Here is an 18,378-nt window from a genome sequence, read left to right as displayed (position 1 = left end):
ATAATATGACTGGTATAGGTGCGAAAATTAACATTAAAAAACATTATGATAAAATATTTGTATATATTTATAATTCTGCAAATATTACAATAAACTCACAGCTATTTCGCGGCCCGGCAGTAACACCTCCGCGGCCCGGTACCGGTCCACGGCCCGGGTGTTGGGAACACCTGCTCTAAGGCACGAAACTAAAACTGTTTTTTTCTGCTCAGATGCAGGACTTCCTGGAGAGCTGCATGTCCTCCATGCAGCAGCTGAGTCAGAGCCCACAACGGACCAGGCTCTCCTGGAGCCCATCCAAATCATCCACATCCATCATGTTACACCCTGTATCTCTCCTGGATCGCATAAAAACAATGTATAGTAGAAAATAAAACATGTTGATCATACATGTGTACCACATCATATTGTTACATTTTCAATGTTTTTTACTCTCTTTGAGGAGTTTTTTGTATCAAAACTTTATTTTAGAGGCCATTATTTAATTGTATAGAAAGCAGATGAGTGTAGTTTCACATCAGTCCTGAATAGACCGTGACAATTGATTGAAGAAAGCAAACATCATAGAAGCCTCCCTTTCGGCTAAGGAATTCTTAGTGGTCCTAAAAAAGACATTGTAGTGCAGAGCAAAATCTGTAATTCAAAAAATGAACAGGTAGTATAACAATTGTCTTAATCAGACAGGCCTTTGTATTCCACTTCAGAAATGGTGTACTTTGGGATGAATTGGTCTACTTAAATTATTTTTGCAAACTGTATGAAAGAATAACATTATAACATATAAATAACTTTGCATTCTGTTGTTTTTTGCTTAGTGTATAAAGCTGATATGTTGGTGTATGTTTTTCTTCTTTTAGTGGATGTGACATGCAGTTAAACAAGAGGACAAACAGCAGGTCTTCCTGTGTGTCAGCCTACTGTTTAGGCTTTGGAAAGGTAACCACTTCATACAGTATACAGCACATGTTGTTAGTGGTAGTAACACTAGTAGGGCTGTCACAATCATTTCAGCTGACGATTGTGATTGTGCCCTGCCTCTGTCCCAATGTCAGCTGTGACAGGCTCTGTTTAGAGGAGCAGCTGTGACATATGGATACTATAAAACAACTGGAGTATTCCTTGTGTCTAGGTTTGTGTCAACAAGCAGTGCCAGGCATTGGCTGTGCCAGCATCTATTCCTCTGATCAGAGATAGTGATCTGACCCCGGCTGATGATGAACCTGTACTGACCTTCACCTGTGGCTCTTTGGCCTCAATGTCCAAGTAAGAACATGAATGCGCCTATCCATAGAAGAATATCAGGATTCCATGTATGTTGACAAATATTCACACGTGGTGCAGAGAAACTAAAATGCAGCACCCCCTGCTGGCTAGAGGATCTTTCATCAAATAACGATTGAAAGATATATTCAAAGGATTCAAAGGTTTTATTGTCATATGCACAACAGTTAAAGCTTGTTGGCAATACAACACTTAAATCAGGCCCCTCCAACAGTGCACAAATAGTGGAATACAGGAATACGTACAAGTCAAATTAAATGAAGAAGAAGATATACTTTATTGATCCCCAATGGGGCAATTACTTCACTCACATCACATTCCAAGTTGATATACTGCCCAGAGCAGTTGGTAGTTCGCTGCCTTGCTCAAGGCACCTCGGCAGGGCCCAGGAGGTGAACTGGCACCATGTACCAGTCCACGCTGTGTATTTGGTCCGAACGGGAGACAACCACTGCCGCGAATGAGATCAGACAAAGTGTAATATTAATATTGTACCTTGGAATGGAATGAAAAAAACAAGTGAATATATCAGTCAAACTCAAGTCATTAAGACCCCTTTACTGATTTACATCACTGTAGGAAATATGATTAAGATTTACATTTATTATCTATTTAATCTCATAAGATAAGCAGCATGATGTTATTATTATAATGATATAAGCTATCACTGTACTGACCAAATTGTGAGCTCTTGTTTGTTTGGTTTACAGCTGGAGGGGCTCGAGGGTGACAGTAAAAACACTGAGGGACAGTCCCACAGCATATCTGGACCTGCTGCTCATAGAACAGGAGTACTGCAGGTGAGACAGACAGGAAGTACTGTATGTGGGAAAGTCATTTTTTGGTTGCTAGTTCGTGGCATTTCTAAATTAACAAAAGTGTGCACTCTGCCACAGAAGTTTTAATGAATTAATAACCATATTTCCAAAGTCTGGAGCACAGCAAGAAGTTGATTTATAAAAGCAAACCTTGGACATTAGATTTGTAAAATAGTGAGGCTCGCTGTCCGGCACTCTTTCCTGACCTTAACTATTTGAGGCCGATGCCTAACCTTAACCAGCCCGGCATCCACCTGCGATTGTACTGAGAAGTGAATCTACCGAAAGGATATTCTATGATTAACGGACGTCCTAATGTTAGTCCACTGGAACATGGACGGCACAGGTTGACATGGAAGTTGTAGTACCAACTTTCTCATTCATAACACTCCGTTCGATGTCTCACTATGGGATGCGCCTCATCGTGGAGCAAACAGAAGCATCAATCTCATTACGCCAATCCTGATTGGCTGGTGATCTTGACGTCAACGTCAGGGGAAATCACCCCCTATAAGTAGCCTGCGCCACGACGCATGCGTCATTCAAACACCTCTTCTCGCTTCAGAGCACATCTCTAATGGTAGCCGGGCTAGCTTAACAGTCCACAGACTGAACCAAAAGCTAATTTCGGTCGATGGGCATTAGCCGGCTACCCTATTCTGCCTCGCAGAAGAGTATAGTACTAACACACCAGTTAGTATTATAATCAACCTCGCCATTCTTCCTCAGGAATTAAGGTAAGGTTTTGATTGTTCAAGCTAGCAACACACCTGCTGCTAGCTTGTTTTTTCCCTCACTGCCGACACCACGGTAGCGAGGACGGATTTTTTACTTTTTTCTTCCACGAAGGAGAAAAAGGATTAAAAGGATATTACCACACCAGGTAATATTCTTTGAGAAAAAAGACCCACACCGTCCTTTTTCTACGGATTAAAGACAGGTTGGGAACCATTTTTTCTCTCGACGTACCTGTTACGAGCGGGTCCTCTTCACGCCACGCAGCGTATAAGATGGACGCCTCTCTCCCTCAAACCAGAGGAGTCAGGAACTCAGAGGCTCGGCTCTGCGGCTGCGGGTTGAAAGTGTCAGGCACAGACTCACACCAGATCTGTTCGTCCTGCCTCGGGCTGGAACACGCCCAGGAGGCCATTGACAACCCCGGCTCGTGCGGGCATTGTGCCCGCCTCACTATGAAGAGCCTCCGCCGAAGGTTAGCAAAACAAGCTAGCCTGTCGGGACAGGACCCCCTCATGTCCACTGGTTTGCCGGCTGGCAATCAAGACACGGGGGCGTCCGCCGCAGAGATGGAGCCCCTCACTGGGTCGGTCTGGGGCTCATCGACAGCGGCAGCCACAGCACCGGAATCCCGCGCCATATCAGGCCGAGAACCGGTGGCGGCAAGAGACGCGGGAACGTGCCCCCACGCTTTACCAAGCTGGGGCTCCCGGCTGGACCTCACCATGGTTTCACCCGCGGAAGATGTCCTAGAGTTAGACTACATGGAGGACGAAGAGGATACCTCTGAGTTCCTCCTGTCTGACTCGGATGAGCAGGAAGACGACATCTTCATGTCATCGGCTCAGGCTGCAAAGCCGGGAGCGATGGCTGCTCTCCCGGGCGATAGCACACCAGCTTCACCCTGTCTAAGCATGGACCTGCAGGCCGTGTGTCAGCGCGCTGCGGCCAGGCTAGACATCCCGTGGCCCGAAATGGCCAAGGAGACCTCCAGGTCCCGTTACAAGGGGAAACATTTTCCCCAAACAACGAGGACGAAGAGGCAGCTCCTTCCGGTCTTCCCGGAGATGTTGGATGAGGTGTCGGTCTCGTGGAGAGACCGGCCCTTTAGCAACAAGGCCCCAATCCAGGGTGCCTCCTCCCTTGACTGTGACGGTATGGAGAGGCTCTGCCTGCTCCGCATACCGCCTATGGAACCGCTGGTGGCAGCCCACCTCCTACCGAGGATGGGCCCGTCACCAAGCAGGAACCCCACGCTGCCAGCAAAAACGGACCGATTCCAGTCGACCATGACTGAACAGGCCTACAGAGCCGCAGCATTGTCCGCCAGGGCTCTGAACGTTTCCTCGATGCTAACCGCGTACCAAGCGGAGCTCTGTGAGGATCTGTCGAGCAATCCTGGACCGGCCACTCTGGACGAGATAGCCGCGGTCACAGACATTTGTCTCCGTGTCCAACGCTTCGCCGTCCAGGCAAGGTAATGGGGATCATGGTGGTGCAGGAAAGAGCTAGATGGCTCAACCTCACCAACCTCCCAGACCGGGAAAAGGAAGATGGGCTTGACATGCCCATCGTTCCCGAGGGGATTTTCGGCTCCGCTCTCGCTTCCATGCAGAGGAAGTGCGAGTCGAAAAAGAAGGAAGACGAGGCTTTTCACCTCTGTCTCCCTCGAAGGGTCCAGCCGCTTCGCCCAAGCAGCCCTTCGCCCAAGCTGCACCGAACCCTGCTAGGTTTAAAGTACCAGGACAGCAGAGGTCGCAGCCCACCCCGAGTCCCCAGCCCAGGCAGGAGACGAGGTTGAGTTGGCCTAGAAAATCTCCGGTTCCGGCTGCAGCCCAGGCGCAGCCAACCCAGAATTTCGGCCAGCAGTCGAGGAAGAAGAAGCGAGCGGCCTGACAGCCCCTCCTTCTCCCCTCTGTGACAGAGCTGGAAGTTCTTTCCCCGGCTCTAAACGTGTCCCCGCTGCCTCGAGAGATGCCTCAACGTCATCCTCAAGTCCGCATAAAACACATGTCACATCTTTGTTGTTTAAATAAACCATTTTCCGCTGACGCATCCAGGCTTCGGCCAAGGGCGCAGCTCAAAAAAAATGAAAAGAAACACAATAAATAGTCCGTTAACTATAAATCCCCTTCTGAGAGCAGCTACGGCCTCTCTCAAAAGGCGGATAATAAACGGGTCTGTGAAGGCACCACCGCCATGCGCAGTGCCGGTTGGGGCTTTAAGGGCACACCGTCACCACGGACGCAGGTCAGACAGGCTGATAGGGTATTTACGAAGGTCGCCCGGTGAGAGGTCCCTAGAGCAGAGACCTCCAGCGGGCACACGTAAACTACCCGGAGCTTTTAGCGGTGTTCCTCACCCTAAAACGCTTCCTGCCTTCTCTCAGAGGACACCATGTCCTCGTGAGGACAGACAACACGATATCGTGTATGAACCGCCAGGGGAGGTTGCGTTGTCTCCAGTCACACACACTGGCACACAAACTGATCCCTTGGAGCGGCAGACGTCTCCTCTCTCTGAGAGCGACACAGGTACCGGGAGTTATGCACCTCGGGACAGAATTACTGTCCAGAGGTGCACCACTCTATGCAGACTGGACTCCTCATCCAAGGATCAGGAGTCCGCTGTGGGTGCGTTACGGCGGAGCCGCGTTAAGTCTGTTCGCAAAAGGAGAAAATGCTCAATGACAGCTGTTCTCTTTAATGCACGATTTAAACGCACTGTTAGGCGGGGACGCACTCGTACACGATCGACCTCCGGCTCCTCTGTACACGTTCCCACCCCTGGCTCTGTTACCCCCAACTCTGGCCAGAGTGAAGGAGCAACGCCACACACTTACTCTGATGTTTCTGCCCTAGCCCGCAATGTACGGGCTGGCGGAGATATATCAGCTGTTGTGCTGGCAGCCCCCACCACGCAGGGACAGATTGTCTCAGGCGGGGGGGGGCGATCCTTTACCCACGCCCAGAGCGCGGGGCACTATGGGCCTGACCCGTGAGTGGTACAATCTGAATACAGTGGGACTCCCTCAGAAGGTGATAAACACTATTCAGAGTGCGAGAGCTTCCTCCACCAGGTCTCTTTACGACTGTAAGTGGAGGATGTTTGAAGAGTGGTGCCTTCAAGAAGGACACATCTCTTTTCAATGTCCTGTCGGGGTGATTTTATCATTTCTACAGGACTTGATCGATAAACACAGAGCTTTCTCCACGATCAAGGTGTACCTGGCTGCTATTGCTGCATGCCATGTGGGCTTTGAGGGTAAGGCGGCTAGCCAACATCCTTTGGTTTGCCGTTTTATGAAGGGAGCGCGCAGGCTCCTCCCTGTCTCCAGGTCGCTGGTGCCCTTATGGGACCTGGCAGTGGTTTTAAATGGGATCAAAATTAGGGGTGCACCGAATGGGAAATTCTTGGCCGAAACCGATACCGAAAATAGGAAACAGTTGGCCGAAAACCGAATGCCGAAAGGCCGAAAATGATTAATAGAAATATATATATATAATGTATACATTTTTTACCAATGTTGTTCAGCTACCTGATTATGGAAATAGACATGATTATGGCAAAACATAACTTAAATAATAATCACTATTATGGGTCCATAAAACATTTATTCAGCACTTTTGAACATTTGTACATTTATTTTCTCTGTAGGATAATAACTACAACAAAGTGCATTCAGAACAAAGCCAAGGGGCTTTAAAACAGCATAAACATCTAGGCCAGTAGGCCTACAACAAAATAGTGTCAACAACAACAACAAATGCACCTATAAGTGCATGCATACAAATGTGCAAACTGGATAAATCCACATGAATGTAACTATAGTATTTACAAATGAAAGCTTATGATAAGCCTATGATAAGCCAGCCTTGTCTACTTATTAAGGAAACGTGGGAGGTTCTTTTTAATGAACAGTAGCTTCTCTGCTTTATCAGCCATGAGTCTGTTCCTCTTCTCATCAAGCACATGAGAGGCAGCGCTGAACAGTCTCTCGCTGTCAGTGCTTGTGCACGGAGCACTCAAATACTTGCGTGCCACCTTGGCCAGGTCAGGAAAGCGGTCTTGTTTGTTTCTCCAGTATCCAAGAGGGTTCTCGCTTCTGGGGATGGGTACTTCTGAGAGATAATCATCTAACTGTTGAGCGGTTGAGCTTGTCACCAGCCTGGCATTTGAGAGGTTTGAGAGAATAAGATTGTATTTAAAATAGGGACAGTGCATAATGAACATTTAGTCAAATGTATATTACGCATGCCAGATCACTTGGCAGACAAATAAAATCATCTGACATGTCAAAAGAAATTACAACATTAAGAGCATATTACATAGCAGCACATACAGTACTAATAAATATCACATTCAGTAGCACATAGTACAGTAAGTAACCAAGTCAGAACAGAGTAGCCTACCTATTTGGGGTAGTATTCTCTTCCATGATCTCGTTGAACATATCAGACAACGAGGGTGGTTGCCCCCTCTCCTTCTCCTCCTCTGCTGTAGACAGACGAGCCCTTTTTTCTGTGGTCTGCGTCACGTCTCCTGTGCTGTGCGCAGCAGCCTCCTCTCGTGGGTTCTCCTTATCCAACACAGCCTGGATCATGTCTCGTGCGCTTTGCTTTTTCCCCGCATCAAAATAATTGATAAAATAAACTTTTTAATCTTTTCAAAAAGGTCCGCCACAGAAGGAGTCGGGGTGCTGGGAAGGACTTTTTTTTTCTGTGCGCTGGTGATTTCATCATACCCCGTATGTCCGTCCGGGTGTTTAGATTTCAGGTGATGGAGTAATCCCGAAGTGCTGAAAGTCTTTGAAGTTACACCCCCTCGAGAAATGTCAGCTGAACACGTTTTGCAAATCGCAATCCGCGACTCTTTATCTGATATTGTGAAGTATCTCCAAGCGGCAGACATGTTGACTGTGAGCCAGCCGTGAGCATGGTCCCTGCCTCGCCGCGTCTTTATTACGTCATCACAACAACACGTTAGGTTGCCTGTTCTGACATTTGGTGATATTTTTTCGGTGCTAAAACCCTTTCGGCCGAAAGGGCCTTTTTAACCATTTTCGGCCGATAATTTTCGGTGGCCGAATTTTCGGTGCATCCCTAATCAAAATGACCCCATTTGAACCCCTGGAAGGAGCTGACATGAAACATCTGTCACTCAAGACAGTGCTGTTGCTGACCCTGGCATCCGCCAAGCGGGTCAGCGATATCCATGCACTGTCTGTACATCCCTCATGCACTCAGTTCGCCCCAGGGCAAACAAGAGTGAAACCCAACCCTGCCTTTACACCAAAGGTGGTTGGTTCGTGTACCCCAATTGACATTGAGGCATTTCCTCCGCAGCTGGTTTCCTCCGGGGAGCAGCAGCAGGATCTGTTGTGTCCAGTCCGGGCTTTACACACATATATGGACAGATCAAAAGAGCTTCGTCTTAATGACCAACTCTTCGTGTCCTGGGCTAAACCTCACAAGGGTAAGCCTGTTACTAAGCAACGACTATCCCACTGGATTGTGGAGGCGATTGCTTTGGCCTATACGAGTCAGAATCTGCAAGTACCTTCGGGTCTGCGGGCTCACTCAACTCGGGGCCTGGCTACATCCTGGGCTTTGTTCAAGGGTGTTTCCATCCAAGACATCTGTGCAGCGGCAAGCTGGTCTTCGCCGCTCACTTTTGTCCGCTTTTACAGGCTAGACATCTCCGCTCCAAGCGTGGCCCGAGCAGTGCTGGGCACCCTGTTGAGTCGGGACTCCACCTGTTAAGTTCTGGTTGATCGGTGATCTTCGAGATAAGCTCGTCTGGCAATACGGGAGCTACAATATCCCATAGTGAGACATCGAACGGAGTGTTATGAATGAGAACTATAGGTTACTTACGTAACCCCAGGGCTCAGAGTAACATGAAGTGAGATGTCTCACCAGACGGCCCTTCTTGCTATGGTGAAGCGAGAAGAGGTGCTTATTTTGAATGACGCATGCGTCGTGGCGCAGGCTACTTATAGGGGGTGATTTCCCCTGACGTTGACGTCAAGATCACCAGCCAATCAGGATTGGCGTAATGAGATTGATGCTTCTGTTTGCTCCGCGATGAGGCGCATCCCATAGTGAGACATCTCACTTCATGTTACTCTGAGGACTGGGGTTACGTAAGTAACCTATAGTTTTGTATCTACGAACATTTGCTTTATTCACTTCCTGGGGGCTGGACTTTACTGTGCAAACATTTAGCAGAATATCAGCTCTCCCAAGCTAACATTCAATTCATGACTAACTTGACATTTTATTTATGTGTGTGTCAGCCAGCTGTTCCACCCGCAGCTGCTGCAGCTGATGGCAGTGAGTCTGTCTGATGACCTCATGAGAACCAGTTTGGTGTTTGAACCGGTAGAAATGGGCTCTCTGCACAACCTGCTGCACAACAGGGTAACAAGGACACTCAGACACGGGTTGAGACCACTTGTATGAGTTGCTCTTTATATTTATATTTGTGATTGGATGCTGTGTATTTGTGTGGACTATCATACTGGGTGGGACGATGCCAAACAAAACTAAAATATATAGGAAAATCCTTTGCTTGTTTCCCCACATTTCAACCTTTCCACCTTATTATTATTGAAAGCATTGTATTTAAAAATAAAGAAATAAGGCCTTAGCTAGTTTTACGATGTCTGAAATACATTTCATAGGCAGTAGGATTTTAACACCCTTTCTTACATTGCAATTTCAAAATACTTTAGTCAAACAGATCATTATACCACGATAACAGGACCAACAACATTTATGCTTGTCTGCAGGGATTTTCATTTTTTATTTGTCAAGTTATTATTCTAAATGGCATTTAAAAAGTCCTTAACGTCTAAGGGTGCGTTCACACCTGCCTTGTATAGTCCGGTTGAATCGAACCCTGGTGCGTTTAGCCGCTTGGTGCGGTTCATTTGGGTCGGTGTGAACGCAGTCCGAGACCTCTGAAGTGAACTAAACAACCGGACTCTGGTCCGCTAAAATAGGTGGTCTCGGAGCGCTTGCTTGCGAACTCTGGAGCGGTTCATCGCTGGTGTGAACGCAGTCCGCACCAAAACATAGGAAGCGCAGTATTTACGTGTCACAAGAACGCGGATATCTTAACAAATCTTTAGCGAAAGAGTCTTTCAAGACATCCGCGGTTGTTTAGTTAAAGAGTGAAGCAGAATTAAGTGTTGAACAGTGTCGTGTAAAGTAAAAATTCTCCGTCAGCTACATAAAAGTAAGAACACCTGTCGTCGGTGAAACGCCCCTCCTCTGCAGAACGTCTCTCGTGGATAAGCAGGAAAAGAACACCGACAGGCTGATCAGGAGCCCGACGCGAAGCGGAGGGATCTAGATCGGCATGAAGGTGTTCTTTTCCCCATAATGACCGCGCTGCTGCACATTATCCCGCTTATTACATGGCCATATTCTCAACAAAGTAACGACATGACTCCAAATAATAATTGAAATGCTTTTGTGGATTTAGAAAATTATTTTATTGATTTAAAAAATAGTTATATGTATTTACATTTACATGCATCCGCTAAGAAAAATAGTCCGTTGTTACTGTTTGAACTAACGTAGCAACGGCAGGAACTGCTTCGATAGCGTTTTTGAGGAGCTTCATGATTACAGATTTGAAAAAATCGTTGCTTGCTTTGAAAGTAGCACAATTCATTATGTCAAACCTTGGGAAGTATCTAGATATCCCTGCCCTAATGCCAAAGTAACTGGCAACTGAATATGTCTCGCCGTCTGACCTATGTCTGGACCGCTGCGTAAAAAGGAGGGTTTCTGCCCGTTACTTCTCCGCTGTTTTCTTGTCGCTCTTGTCTTGTCAGTTAGTTTCAGCCAAACTGTATACAGTCAACAAAGCCATGTAATAATGTTTTTTAATGGACGTTGTCTGATTATATAATCATGTCTGTCGATCTCCAGATTAACAGCAGCATGAGAATAACCTGCCGAAAGTGCCGATGCTCCATGGCGGAGGCTCCGCTAGAAATTGCAGGGATTTGCGTTTGTACCCCCTTAATGTCTGACCAATGGTTGAACAGCATTTCCGAGCACATGACTTGTGTTTAAAGTTTATAGTCCGTTTGAGTTTTGCCCGTGTGAACGCAAACCGAATCTTCTGAAAAATGAAACAATGTAACAAACTGTGGTCTGGTGCGCACCAGAGAGCGGACTATTAGGTGTGAACACACCCTTAAATCAAACTTTAATCAAGCTGTAGCAACAATGAGTAGAGTAGTGTGTGTGTTTGTGTGTGCGCAGTGTGCAGAGTTTCCCGTGCTGCAGGAGAGGTGGCTGCTGTCGGTGCTGCTGCAGGTGGTCGAGGGTCTGCAGTTCCTGCACAGGGCGGGTCTGGTGATGAGGAGCCTGTCGTCACACTCTGTGGTCCTCACAAAGCTCACTGTGGCCAAACTAACATGTTTAGGCTTCATGGTCCCCAGGTAGGCAGACCTACAATAGCTTGTTGTAAACAATCAAACTTTGTTTGTTTATACACATATGCACATTGCATGTTTTTCAGTGTATAACCGAGTACAAGAAGTATGACATATCGTAATGTTTAAACTGTTGTATATACAGTACATCTGTACATATTAATAACTGGGTGGATGAAATTGGATTGCATTTTCAATGAGACAGACAACAGCAAACCTGAGGAATACTTCCTAAAAGAATAGTATTAAGAGGTAGTAATTATATTGTGTGTGTATTTCTCCAGCAGCCAAAGGAAATGTGTCAAACCCCCCATGCACATAGTCCTGCCCCCCAGTCTCTACAGATGGGCGGCTCCCGAGGCCATCAAGCAGCGACCGTGCACAGCGCAGGCGGACATCTACAGTCTGTGTGCTCTAATCCAGGAACTCTACACAAGTAGCTCTCACATCCTTCGCACCCCATTTTAAACCGAAACATTGTATGTCAGGGAATCGAGCGGTGCAGTCGTGTCATTTAGCATCAAGGGCTCCCTCCAAAGACCTCCCTTTAAAAGGTTTTTAAAGCCTAAATGCAATGTCCAGAAGTAAAAAGCTAAGGTTGGTGGTAAAGTAATGTTTGGCGTGATAACATTTAGTTCTCTCATTTAAACATGAGTTATTAACCTCTGTTTTTACGATGCATAGAAGCTTTAGATATTTACTGACGGATTTAGAACTAAACATCTCTAAAGCTTGTGTTAACCACAGATTTCATTTCAGACATCGAACCAAAAACCTGTGAACTGGAATTAGTCAAATGCTAACTCATGTGCGGGTGACGCAACTCATTCCTTCACCACTAAGTTGTTGCTTTGTCTGGTTCAGAGGACTGGTATTGTGGTCTCAAAAACGTGAAAAAAGAATTTAACTTTGTAAGCTCCATGTTTTGTTTTTCCTTTCTCTATCAAATAAGAACTGTCCCTAATAACACCTGAGCGTGTGAATCTGGGTATAAAGATGCCTCGATGGACAGCAGGGAAGCCCCTCCTGTGGTTTTCAGATATAGATGAAGCGTTGTGCTTTGTGTCAGACAGTGAACCATGGGGCACAGCAGACCTGGACACCATCAAGAAGGAGATCGATGCAGGACGGGTTCTGCCAGCAGATAGCATGCTTCCACAGCCGTACTATGATGTGGTGCGGACAGGCCTGCAGCCCCCCCCACAGGACCGCAGCTGCAGCCTGCATAGTCTGAGCTGCACTCTGCAACAGGACATCCAGGTACTGGAGCGGTGCCCATTGGGAACGGGTCCATCTCTTGACCGGTTGTGCTTCTCAAAAGCTGCTCTTCCACGACGCCTGTCCACACTGCAATACGTAGCTGCATTACAAACCCAATTCCACTGGGGTCAGAAACACCTGTGGAAAACAGGCTGGTTCACTTAACTGTAAGGCAAGGCAGGCAACATCATAACGGGTGAAATCCTAAATATTTAATGATGTTATCATTTGAACTGATTGTTCACCCAAAGAACTTGGAGCAAGATGCTCAACTCGAACTGTTACTTACTTCTGGTGTTTTTGTACATCAAAGGAATGTAGGACCATAATGTGCGGTATTAAGAGTAAGCCTAATAGTTTCACTTTAGATTAAAAGCCTTGAGTACTTCTTCCAATGCCATTAACAAACAGACATATCATGCACATGCCCTGACATGTGCGACCACCACTATTATAATGTAAAGAATAGCAGACAGACAGACGTGTGGAAGATCAACTTAACACCCCGGGCAACACAATCCCTGTAATATGTTCAGTTATAATGTTGCAAATAATACATGCCCCGCGGAACAAATGCATTGTCATCCTGCATAATGCACTGTTCTGTGTGTGTGTGTGTGTGTGTGTGTGTGTGTGTGTGTGTGTGTGTGTGTGTGTGTGTGTGTGTGTGTGTGTGTGTGTGTGTGTGTGTGTGTGTGTGTGTGTGTGTGTGTGTGTGTGTGTGTGTGTGTGTGTGTGTGTGTGTGTGTGTGTGTCTGCTGCAGAGGTTTTCCCTGGAGGAAGAGATAAGCACGGACGCAGAAGAAGATCTGGAGCCTGAGGCCAAGACCCCGAGCTGGCATACCATCGTTGGGGAACCAGAAGAGAGCGGTACTGAGCACAACACAAACTTAAAGGGGAAAGATTTGCCTCACTGTGATTAGTGTGAGAAGATCCACGATCCATGTGTAAATATAAAACACCTAAGAGTTTAGAACTGTGTAAACGGCGTATGCTTCAGGCACATAATAATCACAAAAGGATGACCTCAACCCCTCTCAGTTGTCCACAGACCCACATATGTGCAGAGACAGGTTGTCCTGGACCAGCAGCTGCTCAGAGAGCCGGAGCTGCAGAGAGAAAGGGATGGATGTACGGAGGGACAACCAGTCCACCATCCGGTGTACCCTTACCCAGAGCCAGTTAGTGCTGAGGAAGAACCTGAAGCGGAGACAGACACAGACGGGGAAATGGCGGAGCAGCTGCACGACCTTCGGCTGTCAGAACGAGAAACGGATCATCAGCTCAGCACCATGGCTGTCAACCTCAGAGTGAGCTGGGAGCTGCTGCAGCAGGCCAGCAGGAGCCTGGACACCGTGGAGCAGCACATGGAGGAGGACCCACTGGACCAACTGCTCAGAGATGCTCCGTCTGATATCCAAACAGACTCCTCCAGCAACTGTTCAGGAGTCCATTCGGCTGTTGGACCGCCTTCAAAGAGGTACAGTGTGATACCTCAGGGAGGAGAGGTTTGGGGGAGGAACCTGGAGGCCCAGCTCCTGAGCAGAGAGTGGGAACTGCTGAGCCAGGAAGAGCTGGCTTCATGGCTCAGTTGCTACCCCCTTAAAGAGCATGAGGAAGAGGAGGGTGGGTCCTCAGACCACTACATGACAGTGGCTGCTGATCTCAGCACGGAGGAGCAGAGCCACTACGCGTCAGCTGTGGACGGAAGCCTTCCCTATATCATTTCTGGGAACGAGCAGCAGGTACAACAACACTGTGTTTTTTACACTGTTTTGAACACACTTTTCTATGTTGAGTATAATATGTCACAATATTGTGAGGTTGTTATTTTGATCAGCAACACTCATTTCCACTGTCAAAGAACGAGCACCACAGGAAACACATTTATTAATATCAACAAATTACAACAGAAATTAAAATCGTCCTTTTTAGATATAAGAGGTTAAAACTGATAACACAATTGGAAATGTGTGACAAGGTAAAAGTATTGTAGATTTAGGCAAAGCACTTGATAACAGACTTCAAAAAGCAATGCCAGAATTCAGACCTTTGTTAGTACTTAGAATAGTTTGAGGAGTGTTGTCCTTCATGTCGTAGAGGGGGTTTGTAATGGGCAAATCACACCATTAAAACCACGAGGCATAAATACAAAAACATGCAACGATAAATATAAAACCAAAATGGAATAGTTAAGATGCACATGTTGGGATTAAGCTTAAGAGAATGCCCATCTTGGCGTATACCCAGTGTATATTACAATCAGCACATCAGCTGTGTGCGTGGCCCAAACTGGAACACCTGTTGTTGCTTTGACTGAAATGCATCCCGTGACCTCAAATTCATTGTCTTTTATGCAAACATGATTTGTCCCCTCAAGACCTCCAGTTCAGAAGAAGATGCAGATGTTACTGTGGAAGTGTGCAAGCCTGCACCGAGGGAGAGTCGCCTGCAGGATACTCACAACACTCGTAAGATATTGATATTGTGACAAATGAGAGAAAGATGTTTGCAAAGTGGCAGAAATGTTTAACAAAGTTTCTCTGTTCTCCTCCTCAGACGATGAAAACAACTTTGAGGAAACAGACACTGATCCAGATGTCAGTGGAACTCTGGCTCAATGGACACCCAAAACTAACATGTAAGAACACTAACATGCTGGCTTTATATTGTGGGTGCATTGATGGCAAAGATACGTTGCTCCACAGGGACAATGTATGATACTTCAGAAATATATAATGTACATCATGTATTTGTGTAGGCGTCTCAGTGCTCTCTTTCTCCAGACAAGCTGAAATGTCTTAACGGCCCGTCTACACTACAGGCATCGAAAAATGCTTTCAACGCTTCGCCCATTCACTTGAATGGGGTGACGTAGAAGATTTAGAATCTTCGCCGAACTGCATTGTGGGGAGCGGAGCATGGCTTTGCAAGCATCGTGAGCATCAAAAGTTGAGCAATGTTCAACTTTTGATGCTCCCGATGCTTTCGAAGCTGGCATCAGCCAATCAAATCCCGTTTATGCAAATCCCGCCAGTACAAGCGCTAGCCAATCAAACCGCGTGCAAGCTGGGAGAGCCAGACCGCAGTTCATTTCCTCATATTCCAAACGAGAAATTACGGTAGCAAATCACCCGGTTCTTTACGACCAGAACTATTTACCGGGATACAAACCGGAGGAACCAGGCATGGAGGGAGGGGGCAGAGACAGTGGGGGAAACTGGTAGGTTTTCGCCTGTTTGGGGAGTTTATATCCAGCTTACTTCGTTTTAACATTGCTGTTGCTTTGTATGTCGGGGGCGGGAGATTCATGTGATTGGTTGTTGGTCGCGTTGCTCGCAAAAAATCGCCAAGCTTCAGACATGCCCAGCTTCAAGATTTGTTGATGCCTGTAGTGTAGACGGGCCGTTATCCTAGGCTTATTCGTCGATCGCGATCGCAAAGGTAGTGTGGGTAGATCGCATGGCATTACAAAAAATAAAGTTATCCTATCATCCATCCTGACTTTGGCATTTGCCACTTGATTGACGTACAGGTAAGCCAGTCTGAGACCTCATCTACTCTAACACGCAGTTAGAATAGAATGGGAGGGGTCACACATGCAGAGCACACAGCACACAGTGACATTTGCTCTCTGCATTTAACCCATGCTAGCACCAGGAGTCTAGCACTAGCATGCGCGGTCAACCATGCCAGCTGCAAATCACCGGCGAGCTGATTACCTGACAGCCTTCCAAAGTATTCCATTCTCCTAAAGAAAGGGTATCAAATTGACGTAATGACCAAAAAAGTACAGTACTTGTATTGTGCCACACGGGTTCATGCAGTTATGCAAAGTACACCAACATAATGTAGGCTATACTCAGCAGGCCCTATATAGATGAATAAGTATATGTTTAGCATGTTTAATGTAGGTAGACAGGCCCGCCCCTCCCTACAGGCAGATCACGCACACTGCGTGGGGCCTCACCTCGCGGAGGGAGCCTCATACCCCCCCCCTTGTCGACGCTCACAGCACAGAGGGCCTCATGACTTTGCGTGGGGGCACAGATTGGGCCCTGTAGGTAGATCATTTTGACTTGGACATTTTAAAAGTACTGAAAAAGTGTGGGCAACCCTGTCTTAGACACACCCGAGAACACGTCGGAAAAACTGACCCACAAACAAACATGTTCTTTTCCGTTTAAAGCCTCCCATCAGCACCACTCCAACACCGGCTGCAGGTGAAGCATAGTGTCATATACAACAAAGGAATAACTCATATTTTAAACAATAACTCAAAGAATAGATCTAAATGGCTCCAACACATGCCTCGGATGATCCATGCTAACAAGTGAGCCATGTCACTTGTTAGATGCTTTTCTCCAAAGCGACTCACATACGCAGTACTGTGGGCAATCCCCACAGGAGCCATTTGGGGTGAAGAGTCTCAGGGACACAACGACATGCTGACTGCAGTCAATTCAATTCAAATTCAAAACCTTTATTTATCCAGGTAAAATCCCATTGAGATCAATGATCTCTTTTTCAAGGGAGACCTGCAGCAGCAGGTTCCACAAGAAGACATAAACAACAGAACAACAAAAGGACATCATACAGCAACATGTACAGGGATTACAATTTACATATCTATCCACATGTACAGGTACCAACAGCATCTGATTGTGGAGCATCCAACCGAGCTTTAAAAACATGTAGTGGTACCAGCTTGGTAATTTTCCATTCTCTGTGCAGACTGTTCCGTGTTAGTGGAGCTGCACATCTAAAAGCTTTCTTCCCTAAGACAGTCCTAGCACTTGGCACATTTAATAAAACCACAGCATGCGATCTCAGGCAATAAGTACTTTCAATTCGCCGAGAGATCAGGGAGCTGATATAAGATGGTAGTTTATCCAACATGGCTTTGTAAATGAAAAAGTACCAGTGACTGAGCCTCCGTGCAGTAGGCTCAGTCACTGGTACTTTTTCATGTGCAGTGGGACTCGAACGTGCTACCCCCTGATTCCAAGTCCAGCACACTACCCACTGAGCCACAGCCTCCCCCAAGCTAGTCCTTTAAAGCACCCTCCTGATTTGTGTGGGAATTACTCAGAAATCATGTTCTGATGTGAAATTGCTTTTTTCACATCCTGACTCATCCTGTAACTGCTCATGCACACATTGAGCATGTATTGTTGGCCTCTTAGCCTAGTTTTGACCTGTGTAATAAATTAACAGACTTTAAATAATGTACATTAATAAATACTATATATTTGGTCGTAGCTAGTTTATACTGTAAAGTGTTATAAGGTCCATCCCACAGTAATGTTTCTCCTTAGAAGCTGATCTGTGTGTGTGTGTGTGTGTGTGTGTGTGTGTGTGTGTGTGTGTGTGTGTGTGTGTGTGTGTGTGTGTGTGTGTGGTGTGTGTGTGTGTGTGTGTGTGTGTGTGTGTGTGTGTGTGTGTGTGTGTGTGTGTGTGTGTGTGTGTGTGTGTGTGTGTGTGTGTGTGTGTGTGTGTGTGTGTGTGTGTGTGTGTGTGTGTGTGTGTGTGTGTGTACAGGGCTCAGTTAGACATGGCTCTGCTAGCTGAACTCTCCAGCATCACAGCCTCTCCGGCTCCGGCTCAGGAGAAGCTCCCCAGAGTCTCTGTCAGCGGACGCGCCCCCCCCTGTAACAGTACCCCACGTAGCCCGGGTAAAACCACACATAATGTTCTCTTTTATGAAAATACCTGTTTTTCACACAATTGGACTTAAGTGTTTTCACCATAAATGTTTGGGAAGTTCTCCCAAGTTTAAAGCTACTACTAACTAACTAACTAACTAACTAACTGTGGACGTGGAAATCT

General features: G+C 46.6%; 1 protein-coding gene across 2 annotated transcripts in view; it reads left to right on the top strand.

Annotated features, from left to right (window-relative positions):
* tex14 (testis expressed 14, intercellular bridge forming factor) overlaps positions 1-18,378 on the top strand; it is a 36,337-nt gene that overhangs the window by 11,442 nt on the left and 6,517 nt on the right. For both annotated transcript variants that reach the window (XM_071205458.1, XM_034098302.2), the window contains exons 6-18: positions 213-358; positions 858-936; positions 1,130-1,263; positions 1,992-2,081; positions 9,133-9,256; positions 11,117-11,295; positions 11,574-11,725; positions 12,359-12,549; positions 13,314-13,419; positions 13,591-14,294; positions 14,930-15,020; positions 15,109-15,190; positions 18,091-18,224. In XM_071205458.1, coding sequence (XP_071061559.1) covers positions 213-358; positions 858-936; positions 1,130-1,263; positions 1,992-2,081; positions 9,133-9,256; positions 11,117-11,295; positions 11,574-11,725; positions 12,359-12,549; positions 13,314-13,419; positions 13,591-14,294; positions 14,930-15,020; positions 15,109-15,190; positions 18,091-18,224 — 2,212 coding nt within the window. The remainder of the gene's footprint in view (positions 1-212; positions 359-857; positions 937-1,129; positions 1,264-1,991; positions 2,082-9,132; positions 9,257-11,116; positions 11,296-11,573; positions 11,726-12,358; positions 12,550-13,313; positions 13,420-13,590; positions 14,295-14,929; positions 15,021-15,108; positions 15,191-18,090; positions 18,225-18,378) is intronic.

The sequence above is a fragment of the Pseudochaenichthys georgianus genome, chromosome 14, assembly GCF_902827115.2.
Source record: "Pseudochaenichthys georgianus chromosome 14, fPseGeo1.2, whole genome shotgun sequence".
Taxonomy (NCBI): Eukaryota; Metazoa; Chordata; class Actinopteri; order Perciformes; family Channichthyidae; genus Pseudochaenichthys; species Pseudochaenichthys georgianus.
This window is presented reverse-complemented; position numbering and strand designations above follow the sequence as displayed.